We start from the raw sequence: 18,950 nt of genomic DNA on the forward strand, positions 1-18,950 counted from the left end.
GTACATGCATTTACACTTTCTGAATTTATATTTATTACTTATGGAAATTAGTTTCTTTTGGGAAAAAAAAATACAGTATATTACAGAAAAAGAGATAAAGGAAAAGTGATCTATACTCTCACTACCCAAGCACCACGTGCTTTGACGGGCTGGCGCTGAAAAGTTCATAACTGCTTTTGAGCAGGTGGCACACACCTCTCCTCAGCTTCCTTCACTGGGAAGTCCTGGCTTTCTGGAGGCCGCACCTAAGATACCTGGTTCCCTAAATGTAGGGAGTGCTTACCCTCACTTCGGATCCCGTGATGAGCGCAGGAGATCTCCCGTGCCAGCTTACCTATCATCGGCTGCAACAGGCCCTCGGAGATTTTAATGAGCTGCTGGTAGATCTGAATGGAAAGGTCGCTCAGCACCTGGCGGTATTCAGTGAGGTCAAAATTCTTAAGACAGTGCTCATTCTGCTTCGCCGTATTCTGAGTCATGAAGCCCTGCAGAGGCAGATGGGTGCTGTGCTGAGGCTCTGTGGCCTGCCGTTCTCAGCAGGGCTTCTGGGCCTCCAGTCACTTTCTCAGTACCCTATTTGTGGGGCCCGATCAGGCTCTGTCTGCTAATATGATGTTCTACCAGACCCTGTCGGTTCTTTGAGGTCTCAGTGATGGCTCTTAGATTTGAAGGCAGTGTCAAAACTAAGCAGATAGAGGACTCGAAACTGCTTAATGAAAAAGGCCGCAGTCGTTTAGTCCAAATCCCTGAAGTTTCCCTAAGGTAGCAAAGTGAAGTTTGGTAGCAGGTCCAGGGAAAGAGGGAATCCATGCTTTCTGACTCTTTACCCAATTCTCTTCCCAATATACCAAGTTACCCTAAAATATTAGATTATACACAGTCCCTAAAGAAGTACCCGGGTCAGAGTATATGTTTTTTTTTTTTTTTTTTTTTTGCAGTAGGCGGGCCTCTCACTGTTGTGGCCTCTCCCGTTGCGGAGCACAGGCTCCGGACACGCAGGCTCAGCTCCCATGGCTCACGGGCCCAGCCGCTCCGCGGCATGCGGGATCTTCCCGGACCGGAGCACGAACTCATGTCCCCTGCATTGGCAGGCGGACTCTCAACCACTGCGCCACCAGGGAAGCCCACAGAGTACATGTTTTTAAAATGAGAAATTTATGTGGATTCTATCACTGAGTATCAGAATTAATGGATGAACTGAAACGATTCCACAGCTACAGCACTATGTCTTCTTAGCTTTCTATGTTAACAAGATGAAGTAACAGGCAAGTTCAGAGTTGCTAATATCAAAAGGACTCATGTGACCAATGTCTCTCTGTATTCAGGCCAAGGGGAACCAAGAGCATCCAGAAGGTCAGTGTTTTCAAAAGGGTAACTACCCCCGGCAAAGCCTCTCATACTGTGTCAAATCAGAAATCCATTTTTAAAGAAAACAAGAGCAGGCAGAAGGGACTACCCTGGTGGCGCAGTGGTTAAGAATCCACCTGCCAGTGCAGGGGTCACGGGTTTGAGCCCTGGTCCGAGAAGATCCCACATGCTGCAGAGCCCGTGTGCCAGAACTTCTGAGCCTGCGCTCTAGAGCCCGCAAGCCACAACTACTGAGCCCGTGTGCCACAACTACTGAAGCCCACATGCCTAGAGCCCGTGTTCCGCAACAAAGAGAAGCCACCACAATGAGAAGCCTGCACACCGTAAGGAAGAGTAGCCCCCGCTCACCCCAACTAGAGGAAGCCTGCACGCAGCAATGAAGACCCAACACAGCCAAAAAAAAAAAGAAAAAAAAGCAGGCAGAAGAGGGGATAACAAGATAGCTGTTATTTAGGCTACATAGATATGGTTATGCTGTGGTTCAAGTCTTGTCCCTGGGAATATAAGCACGTGAAACAATAGCCTAACGTAATGGAGTTCTTGGTCCTCCCTAGCCCTATGTAATGTTCCCTGCAGGGTACAGACAACATTGGGTCAAGTGATGATTCTCAACGAGATAACCTTAAATGCAGTTCTCTGCTTAAAGTGAAAGCTTGTATATAATATTAGGGTTATGGAATAGAGGACATCTGGTTTGAAATGAAGCCCATTTCTTCCAATAATACAGTAAACACTATTTCTTTAATATTTAACCCACTCCCTCTCATAATAAAAGCAGCTGTATCAAAGTTCTGCTTCTAGGAGGCAGATGGAGTCAAGTTCCATTCCAAGGGTGGCAACACTGACTGGCACGGCATATACCCTTTTACTCTCCCAGGGAGAAGAGTCTGTGAAAACTTGTTCTGGCACAAAAGATGGAATAAAGCTTTCAAAATTGTTGCACTATATTGATTTACACTGTCTTGGCCTTGGGGAGGGAGGGTGGAGAGTGAGATATGTGAAAGGAAGGGGAGAAGGAAAGTCAAGGAGGCCTGCAAGGCACTGGGAGTGGGCAGCGCCTGGGACGAGTTGGGATTCTCACCGGAGAAATTAGGGTGAAAATGGGCCGTGTGTTACTAGGTCACTGGGCTGAATGCAGAGCATGGGAAAAGTTCTTTCGAGGACCAGCAGTGGGAATGGTGAGTTCTAGATAAAGCTGGACCCTAGAGGTCCAGAGCAGAACATTAAGTGATAGGGTGAGCTGGGCCTCAGGCCAAGGAACTGAATTTGGTGAGAAGCTCGAAGCTGGGCCTCAGGGTCAGTTTGCACAGATGTAGTTCAATTACATTGCGCCTCTTCTCTTGGACCATCTCTGTCTGTCTTAAAATGGACAAACTAATTGGTTGGCTTAGGAGACAGTCTGACATCCCAGACAGTTGAGCTTTCTGCATTCACAGAAATGGGGCTCTTCTAGGACTGCTTCAGAAAATTAAGGTCACAGCGTTTTCAGGGGGAGTCCCGAGGGCTCTCAGATGATGGATGGGTTTTGCAAATTCATTTCCCTACAAATCCACTTATTCATTCAGGGTGCTTTCCAGGGGCCCTTGGGGTCATCGAGGCCTGCCTTATTCCTGCTTCCAGTGAACAGGTGCCGAAGGCACGCCCAGAGCCTGAGGTCCCAGAGGGGCCCCAAAGGTCTCACACCCTCTCTTCAAGGGATACAGAGCAGCTCAGAATGACATTTGGACAAAACAGAGATGCCTTCTATGACCGAAACCTCTGCCCTCCTTCTGACCTGAGATCTGAGGTGCTCTGAAGTGGAACACGTGTTGCTGTGCCCAAGGAAACGAGGGCCTAACTGCTGAAGAACACAGGGCACCCTGACGGAGTTTAAGTGCACTTTAGGGGACTGGGTTTATCTTACACTCACCTCATCCCCGCTGTACTGCTTCAAGCAATGCAGGAGGCGGCAGGTATTGGACAACCAGAATGATGTCATCTCAAAGTCATCATTGTGCTTCTGTGAAAAGAAAAAGAGGTTCCTGGTTATGAGTCAGTGGTTCCCATCTGGTCAAATGCTTACCTGGTCCCTCCATGTCCACGTTTCCTTCTCTTACCCAGTAGGCCCCAAGCAGATCCGATGGCAAGCGGGCCCTTACTAATCACAGTCTCACAGAAGACAGCCATCCCCACGAGGCTGCGTGACTGCTCTTCCACTACCGGGGATGATTACGACCCAGCCCTGGTCCCCGATCAGTGGTCCACACACGTCAGCTGCCTCTACAGCTGACGACTGCAAAGCCAAGTGACACAGACGAGCTTGACTCCAGCAGCCCCGGGCTCTGCTGTGAGCACTGGGCCAGCTGGCCTGGCAGGTTCTCACCATCAGTGATCCAACATAAGGGGTGTTGGGGAGCACGTGGTGAAAGATTCTGGTACCCTGTTTATCTAGAGGTCAGGTGTCACTTACCTTCAGACCTGGAGATTTTGGAGAACTTGTGATCACAAAACCCAGACAGAGAGAAGCAGCGGTGAGCTGTTGTCTTCCCCGAGTTCCCCACACACCACCCCCTTCGGCCTGGACACTGACCTTGAGGACCTTCTTAATGCCGTTGATGGTGGAGGTCAGCAGGGAGTGCACCTTGAGGTCGTCGTTCACGTAGTCCGCGTGCCTGATGCACATGTAGAGGATGTAGGCAGGGAGGCAAGGCACGGTGCCCGCCAGCGCCTGGGGCTTCAGGTCTACCGGCAACAAACAGCAAGAATTAGATGTATAGCCGATGCCTGGGGCTGCAAGAATCCTGGCCTGCAATGCCAATAATTTTAACATTTTCCTGTAGCTCCTCATGGGGGTTGGGAGAGGAGCAGGGGAGAAGCTGCCCTGATACACAGATTCCCTCTGACCTTGACTACCGGTAGTTTCAGAAACTAGTTAAAAACCCCAAACAAACAAAAATCATGTTCCTAATTGTTTAAAACAGCCTCCTCACTCCTCGTCCTTGCAACATGGGGAAAAGAATCCACAGGTGGCTCCCTGCCCGAGTTTACACACAGTAAGAAGGGCCCGCGGCCAGAGGCCAGCTGGAGACAGGAGCTGGCTCCCTCACCAGGCGGCCGGGGCGAGAACTTCCCACCCCTCTGCACCAGCACTTCCCGTGGGGGACACACGGGCCCTGCAGCTGCAAGAAGGCGAGGCCGGCTCCCGCAGACAGAGCCCGCGTGCCAGGGGCTGGGAGAGCTGCAGCAACTTCCAGCGCGTCCGGCGCTCGGTTCGGCAACTGCACGGCAGCGCCCGCCGCCCAGACAGCCTCGGAGGCAGCAGGTGAAGCAGGCCACTGACTGGCCACAGCCGCTCTCCCCTCCCCACGCCGCCGCCTCCCTCTTGGCCAGCGGTAGCCTGGCCACACTCAGGGACAGCTGCTCCCCCCTCCCCTCCCCCCAACTCCTCTCCTCTAAACGGCCACCCCGTGTGCTCTGGCAGGACCAGAAGCGGCTGGTGGGCCTCCCCGTGAACTGCAGACTCCTGCTCAGCCTTTTGGTCCTTTCCTGCCAAAGCCCCTGGAGGGCCAGGGAGAAGCTGTCAGACTGCTTTCCGTGCCAGAGGGGGCCCGGGGAGGCACAGACCAGGCCGAGAGCAGCAGTGCTTGGTGGGGGCCCAGAGCAGGAGGAGAAAAGGCCCAGGGACAGGCAAGATGAAAGGCGAGCACGAGGCCCGGGCACAAGGCTACGGGCCTCAGACTCCAGGCGTGCTCACTGCACCCCCAGGCCTCACCCCACACCCTCATGACCGCCACCCCCAAGCTCCACCCAGCCCAGGCCTCAGGAGCCACCTCTAGGCTTGGAAAGGCAGTGAAGGAGGCCACCTCCCCTCCACCTGCAGGGCGGCTGGGGGAGGGGAAGGGGCAACTCCTCAGATCTTCCGCCAGGGCGGTCTAGGGCCAGGGCGGTCTAGGGCCAGGGCGGTCTAGGGCCAGGGCCGTCTAGGGCCAGGGCCGTCTAGGGTTGGGGCTGTGCATGTGCTGCCAGCTTCTCCAGTGGGTACCCGGCCTCAAATACACCTACAGGCCATAATACTCTGGGTACCTGGTTAACATCTGGGCATCTCATAGGTTTAACAGATGACTGCGGATTGGCCTTTGGCTCTAATTAGAATGCCAATAACATTTATACAGAAAAATGTGTTTTAAGGCCCAGACTTCCAACCTACAGCTTCTTGCGTCGAGGCTGACCCGTATGCAGATTGCAGACAGCTCGTCCTGCCTTGGAACTTTCTATTGTGATTTGAGTCCCGTAGCAGCTAAAGGGTAGCGTCTTGGGGGCAGGGACCATGGCTCTACTTTTCTCCATCGTCCACAGTAACCAGCCAACACTGGGCCGTGATCAGTGGAATCCCGGTGTTCGTGTGGAAGGGTCTTTTGGAGGGAAGGTGACCAGTGCTGTGTGCAGGCGGCTTAGCAGGTGAGCTGGCCTGGGGCCACCTGAGCGATGACCGTGGGAGGGAGCCACCCACTGGCTGGCACAAGCAGCCTCCACCATTATTATTCTTTTTGCTCTGAGGCTCTGAACTTTGAGTTTCATTCATCAGAGATTAAAGGCTCATTCCTAACGGTGTTTGAACAAGATGCAGCCTGGTTAAGGAAATCTGAGGTGAACTTACATCACATTTAGTAGTCAGGCAATTGTGGGGAAATTAACCTTTATAAAAAGAGCAAAATACTCAGCTACTAAAAATACCCAAAACAAAGAGCTGAAGCAAAATCTGTGCTAGGCTGAAGCCATGCTCCATTCTTCCCGCAGCCCTTGGCCCAGTACTCAGCAGACTGGGACTTCGATAAACGTACACTTCTCTTAAGTAACGTTTACCTCTTACTTGAACTCCAAACACCCCTGCAGAAGCTACCACCTCTTTGAATTCCTCACACTCGAGAAGGGTTTCGCAGCTTTAACACAGCACTTTCACACTTTGTCAAGTGTGGGGTGGGCGGGGTCAGTATCCTCATCCCCATTTTACAGATGGTAAAACTAAGAGACTGGAGAATGGAGCTAGGAGCTCAGGGGCCAGAGGACCAGACCACCGAAGATCCCTCCTTTTTTGGTCCAGGACTCTTCCTGCCGGCTCTGCAGGCAGCTGATGAACTGGGCTGAACACAGCAGGAAGGCTGGCATGTTGCAGCCAGATGGGATGTAAGACCAGAGGGGTCGAGGCTGGTACAACTGGCAAACCAGGCCCGGGGCTGGCAAGGAAAGCGGCTCCCCAGAGCCCTGCATGAGGCCCCGGGGGCAGCCCACACACTAACCCCAGCATCACTATCACCTGGGAGCTGGTCAGAAGTGCAGCAGCTCGTGGTGGTGGCTGAGAGTGGCTGGGGGATGGAGGATGGGGGAGGAGGAAGAGGGCGGGGGTGTCTGTGGGATGGGGGGTGTGCAGGAGGTGCAGGAGGAGGGGCTGGGGGTGGGATGCCACAGAGGGCCTGACCTGTCACCAGATTCCGAATGAGCAGGGCCTCGTCCTCCTTGTGGTACTCCAGCATGCCCTGGAAGTCCTTCTCTTTCCGCTGCACGGTGACCTGCCTGGTGAGCTCGTGGCGCCTCCTCTCACTCTGGGCCAGTGCCTGGGCAGCTGAACAGGAGAGAGGGACGCAGGATGAACTGGGACCTCCAGGCTCAGGCTCGGGGGCGGGGTCATTTCAGGTGGGTGGGGTTGGGGCCTGGGGCCCCAGGGTTCTGGGTTCTCTGGGCTGTCACACTCCTTACATGGTCTGTCCCTGCAGCCTGGGCCACACTCCAAGTGTGACCAGAGGAGCTTAGCATCAGGCACTGGGGGCCACTCAGGACAGGGGCTGGGGAAACACCCAAAATGGCAACGGGCAGGTTTTGGACCAGAGAAAACTCGGGAAGGATGTGAGGCGCAGGATGTACAACCATCCGGCTGGGGAGCTGTTTCTTTTTCTCCACCCAGCTGTAAGAAAGGGAAGGAAGGAGGGAGAGGGAGGGAGGGGGAAGGAAGGAGGGAGAGGGAAGGAAGGAGGGAGGGAAGGGGAGGAGGGAGGGGGAGGGAAGGAAGGAGGGATGGAGAGAGGGAGGAAGGGGACAGGACAGAAGGAGGGAGGGGGAAAGAGGGAGGGGAGGAGGTGGGGGAGAAGAAAAAGCCTGAGTGACCAGGACTTTGAGAACTCTAGGAACAGAAAAGAGAAATCCAAAGATAGAGAAGGGCATGTGGGGTATGGGGGCAACGGCCCAAGCCTGAACAGGACACAGCCCTGCCCTCCTACAGCCTCGTCCAGAGCAGCAGGTGGACATAAGCAGGTGATTAAACAATACCTATGATGGGAACTGTGACGTAGCTGTGTGGTGTCAGGACAGCAAAAGAGGGGACTGGAACCCTGAGGACGTAACTCCTGAGCTGAGGTGGAAGGATGGGGGGGTATCCCAGGTGGTGAGGGGACAAAGAAAGGTTTCCTAGCAAGGCAGGCTGTTTAAAGGGTGGGGAGTGACATGATTAGATCTACAGCGGGGAGTCAAGGAAAGAAAACATTCTGGGGGTTTCTGGGAGACTGAGTTAAATCTCTGCCTGACCTCTCTGGGCCAGATTCCAGCTGGGAAGTTCAACCACAGAACTGACCTCTCTCCCTGACTACTGCAGCGTGGAGAAGGGCCCCCGTGGTTTGGGGCTTTATATCATGGAGCATTCTTTCGAACCAGAAGGTACTGTCTCCCAGCTCTAAGCCCTCTGAACGCAGGACCACAGGGCCACTGTCTCAGCTGCCCCTCCCCGCAGAGCTTGAGTCAGCACCCAAACACCTGCTAGGTTTGTGGGTCATCAGTGCAGGTTCCGGCAAACTGAGACTGGGGGAGCTCCCGGGGTCTGTGTGATTGTGTCACGTGACTGCCCTGGGCAGGGGCAGTAGCAGGTGGGGGAAGTGGAAGTGTCGGGCGGGGAGGCAGTCTCCTCCATGAGGGCGGCCGAGCACACCTGTGCCTCACGACACCCGCACTCACACCCTACCTTCCAGGTCCTGGACTTTCTTCATGTAAATCTTCAGTTGCTTTTTGAGCTTCTTCTCGTTCTTCTCCAGCTTTTCCACCAGTTCTTTAAGGTCCTAAAAGCAGAAGGAAGCAGTGTGAGAACAGATCTAATCCTGCCCTGGAGGGCAGGGGTGGGATCCGGGGCCCAGCCTGGCTCACAGGCAGCTATCGAGGAGGCCAGGCCCCGGGTCCAGCAGGAGGTCCGCCCCAAGCAGCCCGCCGCTCCCCAGGTCTGGACCCATGAAGTGGGAGATGGGTCACAGTGTTCTCTCAGCCCAGACGGCAGACTCCTCTGGGCTCAGGCTGCCTGGTGCCCTGCCCAACCCACAGTTCTCTAGGCCGAGCCTCCTCAGGTTGCCATGCCAACCCCCAGAGACCCTCAGCCTCAGGGTCCTCAGGTGGCTGGGAGGTGCCCTGGGAAGGAATGGACAGGTGAAGGCATGAGAGCGCAGCGGGGAGGTGTCAGCTGGATGAGCCTGCAGGCCAGCGAGGTTACCTGGGGCCCAGGAGCAAAACAGGCTCTTGGCCCGGGCCCCCCAGTGGCTGCCTAACTCCTAGCAGCCACCACCACAGGGAGAAAATCAGCCCCCGGGACCTGAACAGCATTACTGTCGCCCTGACCCAGCTGGGCAGTGGAGGCAGGAAGCGCCACGACCGTCAGGGACACTGTGACTAGGAGTGACGCAGGAGACAGAAGCGAACATGCCCCTGTGGAACCTCGGAAAACATCCGGACCCCCTTTCTCCTTCCTCCTCTGCACGGGTGACGTCCCTTTCGTGCCTCCTGCCTCAGGTCAAGCCTCCCCTACAATTCTTTTTCTGTAATACTTGTTAATTCCATGTAGAATCATGCTTTTGGAAACACCATCTTCTTTCTCTTCTTTTTTTTAACATGTCTTGCTTCCCCTACTAGCCTGTTAGCTCTCTGAGGACACAGACTGTCTTTCATTTCTCTGGCATCTGCGCGGCTCCTTTGGTTACTGCCAGGATGGCTACCAACCATTCCTCCCCTCCAGCAAGAGGAAGAGTCCATCCCCATCACTCAATCTGCCCAGATTTGTCTTAATCAACAGAATGTGGCAGAAGCGACCCTGGGCCAGTTCTGGGACTAGACTTGAAGAGGCCTCTCAGCTCATCCCGTTGGAAGTCAGCTGCCGTGTAAAGCAGCCCATGGTGGTCCAATGAAAGACGGCCACGTGTGCAGAGAGCAGATCGCGTGGAGGGGAACTGAGGCCCCAGACACAGGACTGGGGCTGTCTGTGTCCTCCAGCCCCCTCCAACCACAGTAGAGCAGAGGTAAGTCACCTCCACTGAGCCCTGCCAGAATTCCTGACCCACAAAATGTGGTTGCTATTGCAGGCTGCTAAGTTTTGGGGAGGTTAGTTATACGTTAACAGATAAATAAAATAGCTCCACAAACACTTGCTGACTGTAGATTTCTAGACTCTCTACTCCTACCACAGGGCCAAGCACATGAACCTTGTCCATTTGGCGAAAGGCCACTCCTGGTCCCCTTTGCTTCTAGAACGTGACCTCCCAGAGCTGGGCTCCACGGGGCATGGCAACTCACCAGGTTCTCATTGGTCAGCCGGGACAGCTCCTGCTGGATGCCGAATTCCAGCTGGGCCTCTGGGGACAGCAGTAGCGTCTGGCAGAAGGTCTGCTGCTGCTCGTCCATCTCCTCCTTCAGGGCTTGCACCTGGGCCTTGAGACCCTCCACCTCCTCCCCGTGCTCACGGCTCTGAGCCTGCAGCTGGGCCTCCAGCAACCTGCACCCGGGAAGGAGGGCAGGTAACCGTGTGGCTTGCATCTGTGCCCCCAAGTAGGGGCCACACGTGGACACGCAACAGGGGAGCAGCCGAGCAGGGACACAGCAGCAGCAGCAACTGCATGAAACCAACAGGGGACGGACACGGAGGGGAGCAGATCCACGGGGCTGGGCGGGCAAGCAGGCCAGCCTTCCTCTGGGAGGACAGGGGATCAAGGCCAAACACGGCACCCCTTGCCTTAGGCCTTTTTCTCAACCACCCTCATCCCTTTGTTCTTTGTTCCTGAGCACAGTCTATTGGTCTGGGATTGAGAGACTGTCTCCATGTCAAAATATCATCAGCAGAAATAAACTTCTTACAGCATCTTTTCAGTAAAAGCGTCCACATCTGCCCAAAGTTCACAAGAAGCTCCTTGCTAAGACAGAACTCTGGTAGACTGAACTAGCTATATTACTTGCATATTTTCCCTTCAGTAGATTCTCTGCAAGTTTTAGAAAGATCCTTTCTTTTTACTTTTTTTAATTTTTGAATTTTATTCATTTTTTATACAGCAGGTTCTTATTAGTTATCTATTGTATATATATTAGTGTATACATGTCAATCCCAATCTCCCAGTTCATCACACCACCACCTCCAACTCCCTGCCGCTTTCCCCCCTTGGTGTCCACACATTTGTTCGCTATAGAAAGATCCCTTCTTTTTATTTACCTTATACCCACTTTATCTCTGGCCTTTTATATACATTTTTTCCCCAGTCAAAACAGAAACTAAGACTAATTGCAGATGATCCGGGGGGAGGTTTAAGATCAACTGATGTCATGACAAGAAGCAGAGAGACCTAGAGAAGATCTGGAGAAGGTTGGGGAGAAGCTTCGGGAGACTCTGGGCAATTCTGGGAGACACCTTCTATTATGAGGGAATGGGTAAGGAACTAAGGAAGGTTCCGAAGCAGCCTCCTCTTCAGGAAGTTAATTACTGATGTGACTATGATGCTGTCTTCTTGGGCGTAACTACTTGAACAAACTTTCATCAAAAGCCTCCTGACTTGGTCACCCCACCCTCTCCCTGGGATGCAGACAAAGACTGTGACCAGAGCTCAGCAGAGTCAGGACCATGGAAGTGCCTAGGAGACAGCTCCATGTTTCTGCAGTTCTGCTAGTTCTGCTGTCATTCTGGGAGGAGATAATTCCCACAAGACAGGAAGGAGCAAATCTACAAGGGAGCAAGAGAGAGGGGAAAGTCTACACCGGGAAGTCCCGGATGGAAGCAACCCCGTGTTCAGTCAGCTCCACGGCGGCACCAGGTGCAGTGCTTGGCCCCAGGGACTTCTCAGCAAAGTGACACAAATGAATGAAGAAATGACGGAGGGAGGACTGATTCACCCATTCATCACAGGCAGCATTACCAAAGGAAAACAACAATGCGAGGACTGTGCAAAGTAATTTGGTAATTGAATCAGCATTTTTAGGGGACACACAATATTTAGATAACATCCGATCTTGGCTACAATAAACTAAAAGTAATCACCAGTAAGTTATAAATTTAATGAGAGAAATAGACTGGAACGCTTGGGCTCTAGGAACTCTGACCGAAGGATTAGCTCCCGGGTTGCACTGTGAGTTTGCTGCTCACATCTTTCTTATCCTCCATGTAGACTGTAGTTGGGTGACTTAGTCCAGGGTTCTGTGCAAAGTCGGAGAACCCCTGACTTAGCAGGTGAGAAAACTAAACGTGAGAGAGGTTTGAGGCCACTGCCAGTGGCAGATTTGGTTCTGGATCTCCTGAGGCACTGGGCTGTGCCTTCTTTGTTTTATTAATGCATTCATTTCTTTATGTATTAAAGCACATCCTATTCCCCCTCCCACCCCAAAATAAAACAAACTTCTAGATGGGACAGGAATTTGACCTTACTCCAAAACAGCCACTATAATACAAGTAGCAGCTAATATTTATTCCATGCTTTCTGTGTGGCAGGCACGTGCAAAGTGCTTCACCTTCATCTATTCCTTGCAATGACCCGAGGAGGCAGGTCTGATTCTGATCCACATTCTACCAGAGAGGAAATGAAGCCAGATGTCATGTTGCTCACAGGTGGGGCCATGTTTGAACCCACAGCCGGGAGACATGCTGCCTCGAGAACCAGCTGACCTCAACTTTCTTCTGCCAAGTAGAGAGGCTCTTGATACTGTAACGGGACCTCCATGACGTCATCAGCAGGCAGAACTCGGGAGACGATGCGAGAGGCACCGGGCTCCCGCTCCAGCCCGCCGGCATCAGGCCGAGGGTGCTGGGCACAGCACTCACGCCACCTCGCCCAGCCTGTTTCCTCTTCTGGGAAACAAGCCTATTGTTGCGAATCTCAAGTGCACGAAGCTATGCCACAGCCCTGAAAAGCCACGCGCTGGCAGGAAACGTGCGATGTGATCATCAGGTTGTGTTAATTCTGCGCACATCTAACTTCCTTTGCTAAGCTGATCACCCAGGGCTGATGGCCACAAGGGTTACGGATTCAGGCTCCAGTAGCAAATGGAACCAGGTTCACATTCTGGATCTTCTGCTCAAGCAGCAAGTTCCTCACACCCTGCAAGCCCCAGTGTCTTTGCCCCGTGAGCGCGCGGTGAGGGTCAGACATGGCGACCCTGGAGCACGCTGGGCGCTGGGCTGGTCAGCTCTTCGGAGGTCCAGGCAGTCACTGCAATGGCGACTGGCACACGTGCTGGAGGGCAGGCTGCCAGGACCCCTGGGCTTGGAGCACGGCCAGCAGCACAAATGCAGCCGATGCTCTTGACGGACCCTGCAGTCAGGATGGTCAGTGTGTAGCACGGAAGCGGCACAGACTCAGAAACCCACAGAATGAAACTCCCCCCATTCTGGAGAGCTGTGCATCTGCTGCCACGTTACCTCCCGCTGGTCTATTCCTTCAGCTGCAGAGTGAGTGAGCTGCAGCCGGTGGTCTCTGAGGTCCCGGCGAGCCATCTAGTGCTACCACCTTGACCCAAACAAGCAGCCTTCACACAAAGTGACAGACGACGATGCAAGGGGCTACCCGCCAACACCCCTCCCCGTCTCCCCCCCGCGAACTGTGCCCTTGCATCCACTCCCGCTGAAAAACAATTAAGCATAGACACAAGCGGACAGAACAGAGCAGACACAGGAAGAAAGGCACACATTTGACCTGGCAACTTGCTTTAGGCCTTGGTAGGCCAAGCCGAGCTCTCCATCTTCATTCAAGTATCCCCAATCCTCAGTCTTGCTAGAAATAAAGGACAGAAAAACAGGGCGTCCAGTGTAGAGGGAGAGAGAGGGCAGCAGAGAGCCCGGGGAAGAGATACTACAGCCAAGGTGTGGAAAGGCAGGAGGGAAGGCTCCAGAACACCCAGCTGCCCTCCTTTCCCTCCCATCACCAGCACCTCCTCCTGTGGGATCACTGATCACCCCAGGCCGGAAAGCACGCTCCTGAAGACAGAGCAGAGGGTGGCGCTTTTTCTGCTTATCTGCAGCACGGGCAGGGCAGAGGCATTTACCTGTGCTCGCTCACGGTCCTTCCCACTAGCAGGAGGATTGGGAAAAGAAAGGGAGAATCAGGAGAGATGCAAACAGGACAGGGAGGAGAGGACCTGCGCAGGGTGGAAGGTGCAGACACTGAGCAGGGGCTAACTGTACACGGCGGGGTCGGCGGCCTCCCAGATGCCGGATCTGGGGAGCAGCAGGGCGGCACCTTGGGGACACCTGGCTCTGAGAGAACAGGGAAGGAGACCACATGTTTTGCCTGCTTTGTAATGTGTGTTTCCTTCTTGTCACTTCTTAAGGGCAGAAAAGTATTAATTCATCTCAACTCCTGTCCTCACTGCAGTCTTGCATGAAGAAACAGTTAATAACAACTGTGCTAATAATAACCAGCATCATGAGCTGAGCTTTCTCCCCTTAACCTTGGCACCCAACTGCATTACTCCTATTTACTCAGCTGGGAAAGCAGGAGGCCAGATGCCTCCTATTTGCGAGTTATTTTATCCTCTCCATGTGCCCTGTGTTTGCCCAATGCCAGCAGCGCAGCTCCAGGAGACCAGGCACATGTCACATACTCCCCCAGCACGGACCTCCCCCAACCCTACACAGCCCCGGGCACACGTGAGGCCCTCGAAGGCCAGCGGGACTGAGTGGTGGGCGGCAGGCAGAGCCCTGCTGTCCCCACTAGATTTTGGCCCCTCAGTCCCTGCTCCCAGAGGCCTCTGCTCCTGCCAGTTGGATCCCAGTTTTCCTGGCAGGAATCACGAAGCAGGAGCTGCGTTCCCACTGCTTGCTATCAGGACCAGTAACCCCTTCCTATGCCCTGCTGTCAGGCTGTGTGGGAGGTCTGGGGGGTGCAGCCACCCATTACACCTCCCCCCAGCTCTGCCTCATGAGGAAGGGCCCAGCCCTTGTGGGGCTCATCCAGGCCGCTTCTTGGGCACAGCTGGCCACACAGACAGCAGGCCCGACTCTGGAGTCAATGAAAAGGAGCAGAGGGAAAGCTAGTGAGGAGGATGCTTTGGGAGCCAGTCCGTGGCCTCTGCTTCCTGGTAATGCTTGTTCTCCCTCCGGCTGGGTGCTTGCCCTGGGACCTCACACAGGCCTGGCTTCTCCAGATACTGCCTTTGCTTGTAGACTCTGCCGGCCCTGCCCTGCTTAGCTCTCAGCTGGTCTGTGTGTCCCATTATCCTTGTCAATCCACACGTGGCCTGGGCTGTGCGAAGCGGGGAGCCGATAGCTTAGGCCTTTCCCTTCCCAGCTGTTAACACTTATATTGAACTCAGGGCCTTTTAGCATCTACTGAGCTAGTGCTTTAACCCAGAGGGCGGGTCACTGGGAATAACTCCTGGCACAGTTGGGGTCATCCTTGGGTCGGGCCCAGAGGTGGGTGTGTCGTTGCTGAAGGGGCCCTCGGGGATCCCTTCCTCCAACTATGTCATTTCCACGTGTGCAGGGACACCAACGGGTAGATGACCTGCCTGACACTGACACCTAGGCTAGAACGCAGGTGCCCTGTCTCCCGGCCTTGGTCTCAAGCCCTTTCCTGCCTCACGCTGGCTGGCCCCCCAGACCACGAGGAGGGGCTGCCAGCCTCTGAGGGTCCCCGCACTCCTACGGCTCCCAGCAGACTCCCTCTGCAGGGGGGCACGCGGGTACTGCTGAGCCTTGCGGTGAGGAAGTTAGCATTCCTAATTCTGTAATAACATCCAGGCATGGTGCACAAAGATTAGAGTGCCGTGCAGCCCAGTTGTCCCATGGGGCTCAGGACGTCAGGCGCACTTGAGGACACGGGGAGGGGGAAGGGTAAGCTGGGACGAAGTGAGAGAGTGGCATGGACATATATACACTACCAAAGGTAAAATAGACAGCTAGTGGGAAGCAGCCGCATAGCACAGGGAGATCAGCTCGGGGCTTTGTGTCCACCTAGAGGGGTGGGATAGGGAGGGTGGGAGGGAGGGAGACGCAAGGGGGAAGAGATATGGGGATATATGTATATGTATAACTGATTCACTTTGTTATAAAGCAGAAACTAACACACCATTGTAAAGCAATTATACTCCAATAAAGATGTTAAAAAAAAGAAAAGAAGAAGAAGAAAAAAAAACCAGTCAACCAACTCCTGGCCCATCTTTTGTTCCCGTTGAAGGGGTCTCCCTCTGCCTCCTCCACACCACTGGGGGCCAGGGCCGGCGCGGGAGCGCCCCCTAGTGGTTTGAGAAGGAAACCCCCAAACAAGCTCACGGGAAATTACTTTTTAAAATAAAGCTAAGTCCTTGATGTAACTTAATACCAACCCATATTCATGGAGAACCTCCCGTGCATGTGCCCCTGTGCTGAGCCCTGTTCCCAAAGAGGCCAGAGACACACACAAGAGTAAGCAGCGGGCAGAGCCTCTGACAGCACCCAGGCAACGGCTCCCCTCGGCTAGGGAGCTCCTGCCTGGGCCAATCACCCACGCGGCCCTGGCCTCCGCCTTCACTGTGAGGGAAAGTGCTCAGCTGTGTCATGGGAGAGGTTTCTTCCAGATCGGCAGTATACAACCTAAAACTGGAAATGGCGTGCACCAGAAAAGGCCTGGGATAATATTACTTTCTCTCTGTGGAGACTGTGAAACCTAGGACCCAACCACCGGCCCTCTGCCCAGCGGAAGGACCTGCCGCCGCATGGACAGACACAGGCAAAGTTCCAGCCAGCTCGGTGTCCCATTTCTACAAAGACCGCTTTGTGCTCCATGGATGTTCTCATTTCTTTACTTCCCACCCAGACTTTCTACCCAACTGCCCAAGAGATTCGGATTCTCTGAGAAGTGGGAGGCAGCAACCCCAATACCAGGAGCAAGAGGAATGTTGAGACCACAGGCCTGGCCACAGAGGAGGGAGCTGTTCATGGATAAATATGGTTATGCCATGGAATTACAGGAGACAGAAGTTGTGCTGATGGCTCAGGACCAACAGAATTTGGGGGAAGATAAGGGAATGATCACCCCCTAGGAGAAAGCTGAGAGCTTCTAGGAGCAGCTGAGCTGGGTCTGTGAGAGAAGCTGAGCAGAGTCTAGCTGCCTCTCCTTCGCCCTGCCCAGCAGGACAGCCTGCAGCAGCTGGGGCTCAAGGCCAAAGGAACCGTAAACTCCAAGCCACCCTAAGGCGGCTGCACGTACCCCTTCCTGGTGAGACCAGGTCTCCATCCTCCTGCGCAGGCCCGTCAGGGGGTGAGTAATAACCCCAGGGTCAGCTGCCCAAGCCCAGGTGGCAACAGCAAACCTGTTCTCTGTGCCCTGGGCCTCGTGTAGTTTCCCAGCACCTGCTGGATGGAGAGGGCCTGCAAGGCGGTTTCTTGGGACCTGAGAAAAGGTCCAAGAATGCACCCTAAGTCTTGCTCTGGAGTTCCACAGACTTGGGAAGGCTTGGGTGGAACGGGCCAGCAGCGAAAGGAACATGTTCCTGGAGCCAGACCTGAGCCCCGGCAACACCCCTGCCCCCACGCAGCTCTGTGACCTGGGCGCATGCCCAGAGGCGAGGCCAGCCCAAGAGCAGCAGGAACCTCTGTCTCCCAGCCCACCTGCCCGTCTCTCCCGGAAAGACCCTGATGCACTTGGTTCCAGACAGCCCTGAGAAGACGGCCTCTCCAAACACCCAGCCTGTCTGCTGCAGCCCAGCTCTGGGGCATGGACCAGCCTTCTCTTTACCCTAGTTCTGCGTTGCTGGCTTCTCTTAGTTCCCCAGATGTGAAAACGAGAGAGTGTTTGGAAGCAGAAGTGCTCTACATATTCCTGTGGCTACTCTCAGAGCAGGCCCTCAACACTGGCTTCTTGCTCCAAATTTGAAAACAAAAGACACAGTTGCAAAGGTCAAAAAAGAACTCTATAAACTATGAAAGTTAGCAAGTGAAAAAGTTCCGAACTTGGAAACCAGTACTCTTATAGAGGGGCTGTGATTGGATGGGGGGGTGTGTCTGTACTCCTTCCAGAAATCAAAGCAAAATTCAGTGTATACGTTTTTCTAGGGAGACCACAGATTCTCCAATCGCCCCAACTCCAAAATCATCCCTGCATAATACAATTTACATTTCAACCAGAACACTCTCCATTACAGGAAAAGCAACTCTGTCTTCAAAGCACCTTTGCAGGGAGCAGTCCTTGTTGGAAAGGACGCCCTCGCTGTCTGGGCTCCAGGAATCACATCCTAATCCTCCTGCCCTGCCAGCCTGCCCACTGCTGTCCTTCCTTGCTGCTGGGATTCAAGGAATTGGAAGAGAGACAAACCCACCAATGTCATTTCCAGGTGCGGGGCAACTGGGGCACTGGTTCCTCTGGCTTCCCTTCCCCGAGGCAGAGGCTCCTTTCTATACTTAACTCGGTTTCACAGGCTCTTAATTCCCTATTGTACCCTGGGTTTGCTGGGAACTGAATTATTTTAAGACATAAGAAAAGCTATTTTTGTTTTATCACCATCATCATTATTGCTGCAAAGGAAGACAAACCCAGGGTATTAAGCATCCCCTGGGAAACCTATACTTAGGTCTGGAGGCCTAACAACCATCTGGATGAACAAAAAGGGGGCTGATAACAGCCACGGCCCATGAAGATCAGAAAGCTAAGCACACTCGCTTGTCAGGACCAAGTTCCCAGTTTCCTTCTTCCTCTTAAAAAATTTTAAAATATCGCCTGTGTTCCTTTTTCTTATTCACCTCATTTCTTATCTTCACCCAAGGTGATTTAAAATGACTACATCTTGACTCAGTTTTGGCATTCAGAGATTCACCTTCATTTCCTTCTTTCCCTCCTCTTGAAAGACACTGAATTTCCTCCTGGGAAATTCAGGCCTGGGGGCCTGCTAAAATACCCTCACCTCCCGATCACCTACACAGTGGGCTGGGGGCAGCCCAGCCTGGGAGTCTGGCCTTCGGATTCTACCTGGACTCAGTTACAGGCCCGTCGTGTGCCTGAGTAGCTCGGTTTTCTCATCCGCAGAAAGAGGGGCCAGATGAGAAGATCTGGGAATCAAAGCCCTGGGAAGTCCTCACGTCGTTCGGTGACGCTCCTGCAAACAGGTTCACGCTGCGCTCCCAGTGCCCCCTACTGACGACTTTCTGGGTGCACTTGCTGCTTTTAGCAATTTTAAACAAATGCTTAATGATGGATCAACATTCAGGAAGAGAGACAGGTAGCCAGGGAAAAGGCCAGCTCCGGCTTTACAAGTGCCCACAGAGGCACAGGTAATAAGAGGGGCTGTAACAACACTGATGTTTACTGCGTGCTTATCATGGGCAGGCACTGCTCTGAGGGCTTTGCACGGACTAA

At 53.7% G+C, this 18,950-nt stretch overlaps 1 protein-coding gene across 2 annotated transcripts in view; it reads right to left on the bottom strand.

The window, feature by feature from the left end:
- Positions 1-18,950, bottom strand: part of MYO5B (myosin VB) — a 388,804-nt gene that overhangs the window by 12,730 nt on the left and 357,124 nt on the right. Inside the window, exons 30-36 of one of the 2 annotated variants that reach the window (XM_030867909.3) lie at positions 13,317-13,394; positions 9,943-10,141; positions 8,354-8,447; positions 6,824-6,967; positions 3,938-4,089; positions 3,278-3,367; positions 335-485 (exon numbers count right to left, since the gene is read on the bottom strand). In XM_030867909.3, the coding sequence (XP_030723769.1) occupies positions 335-485; positions 3,278-3,367; positions 3,938-4,089; positions 6,824-6,967; positions 8,354-8,447; positions 9,943-10,141; positions 13,317-13,394 (908 nt within the window). The remainder of the gene's footprint in view (positions 1-334; positions 486-3,277; positions 3,368-3,937; positions 4,090-6,823; positions 6,968-8,353; positions 8,448-9,942; positions 10,142-13,316; positions 13,395-18,950) is intronic. The other variant, XM_030867905.3, reaches the window with a different exon arrangement.

Source organism: Globicephala melas, chromosome 13 (genome assembly GCF_963455315.2).
Source record: "Globicephala melas chromosome 13, mGloMel1.2, whole genome shotgun sequence".
Classification (NCBI taxonomy): domain Eukaryota; kingdom Metazoa; phylum Chordata; class Mammalia; order Artiodactyla; family Delphinidae; genus Globicephala; species Globicephala melas.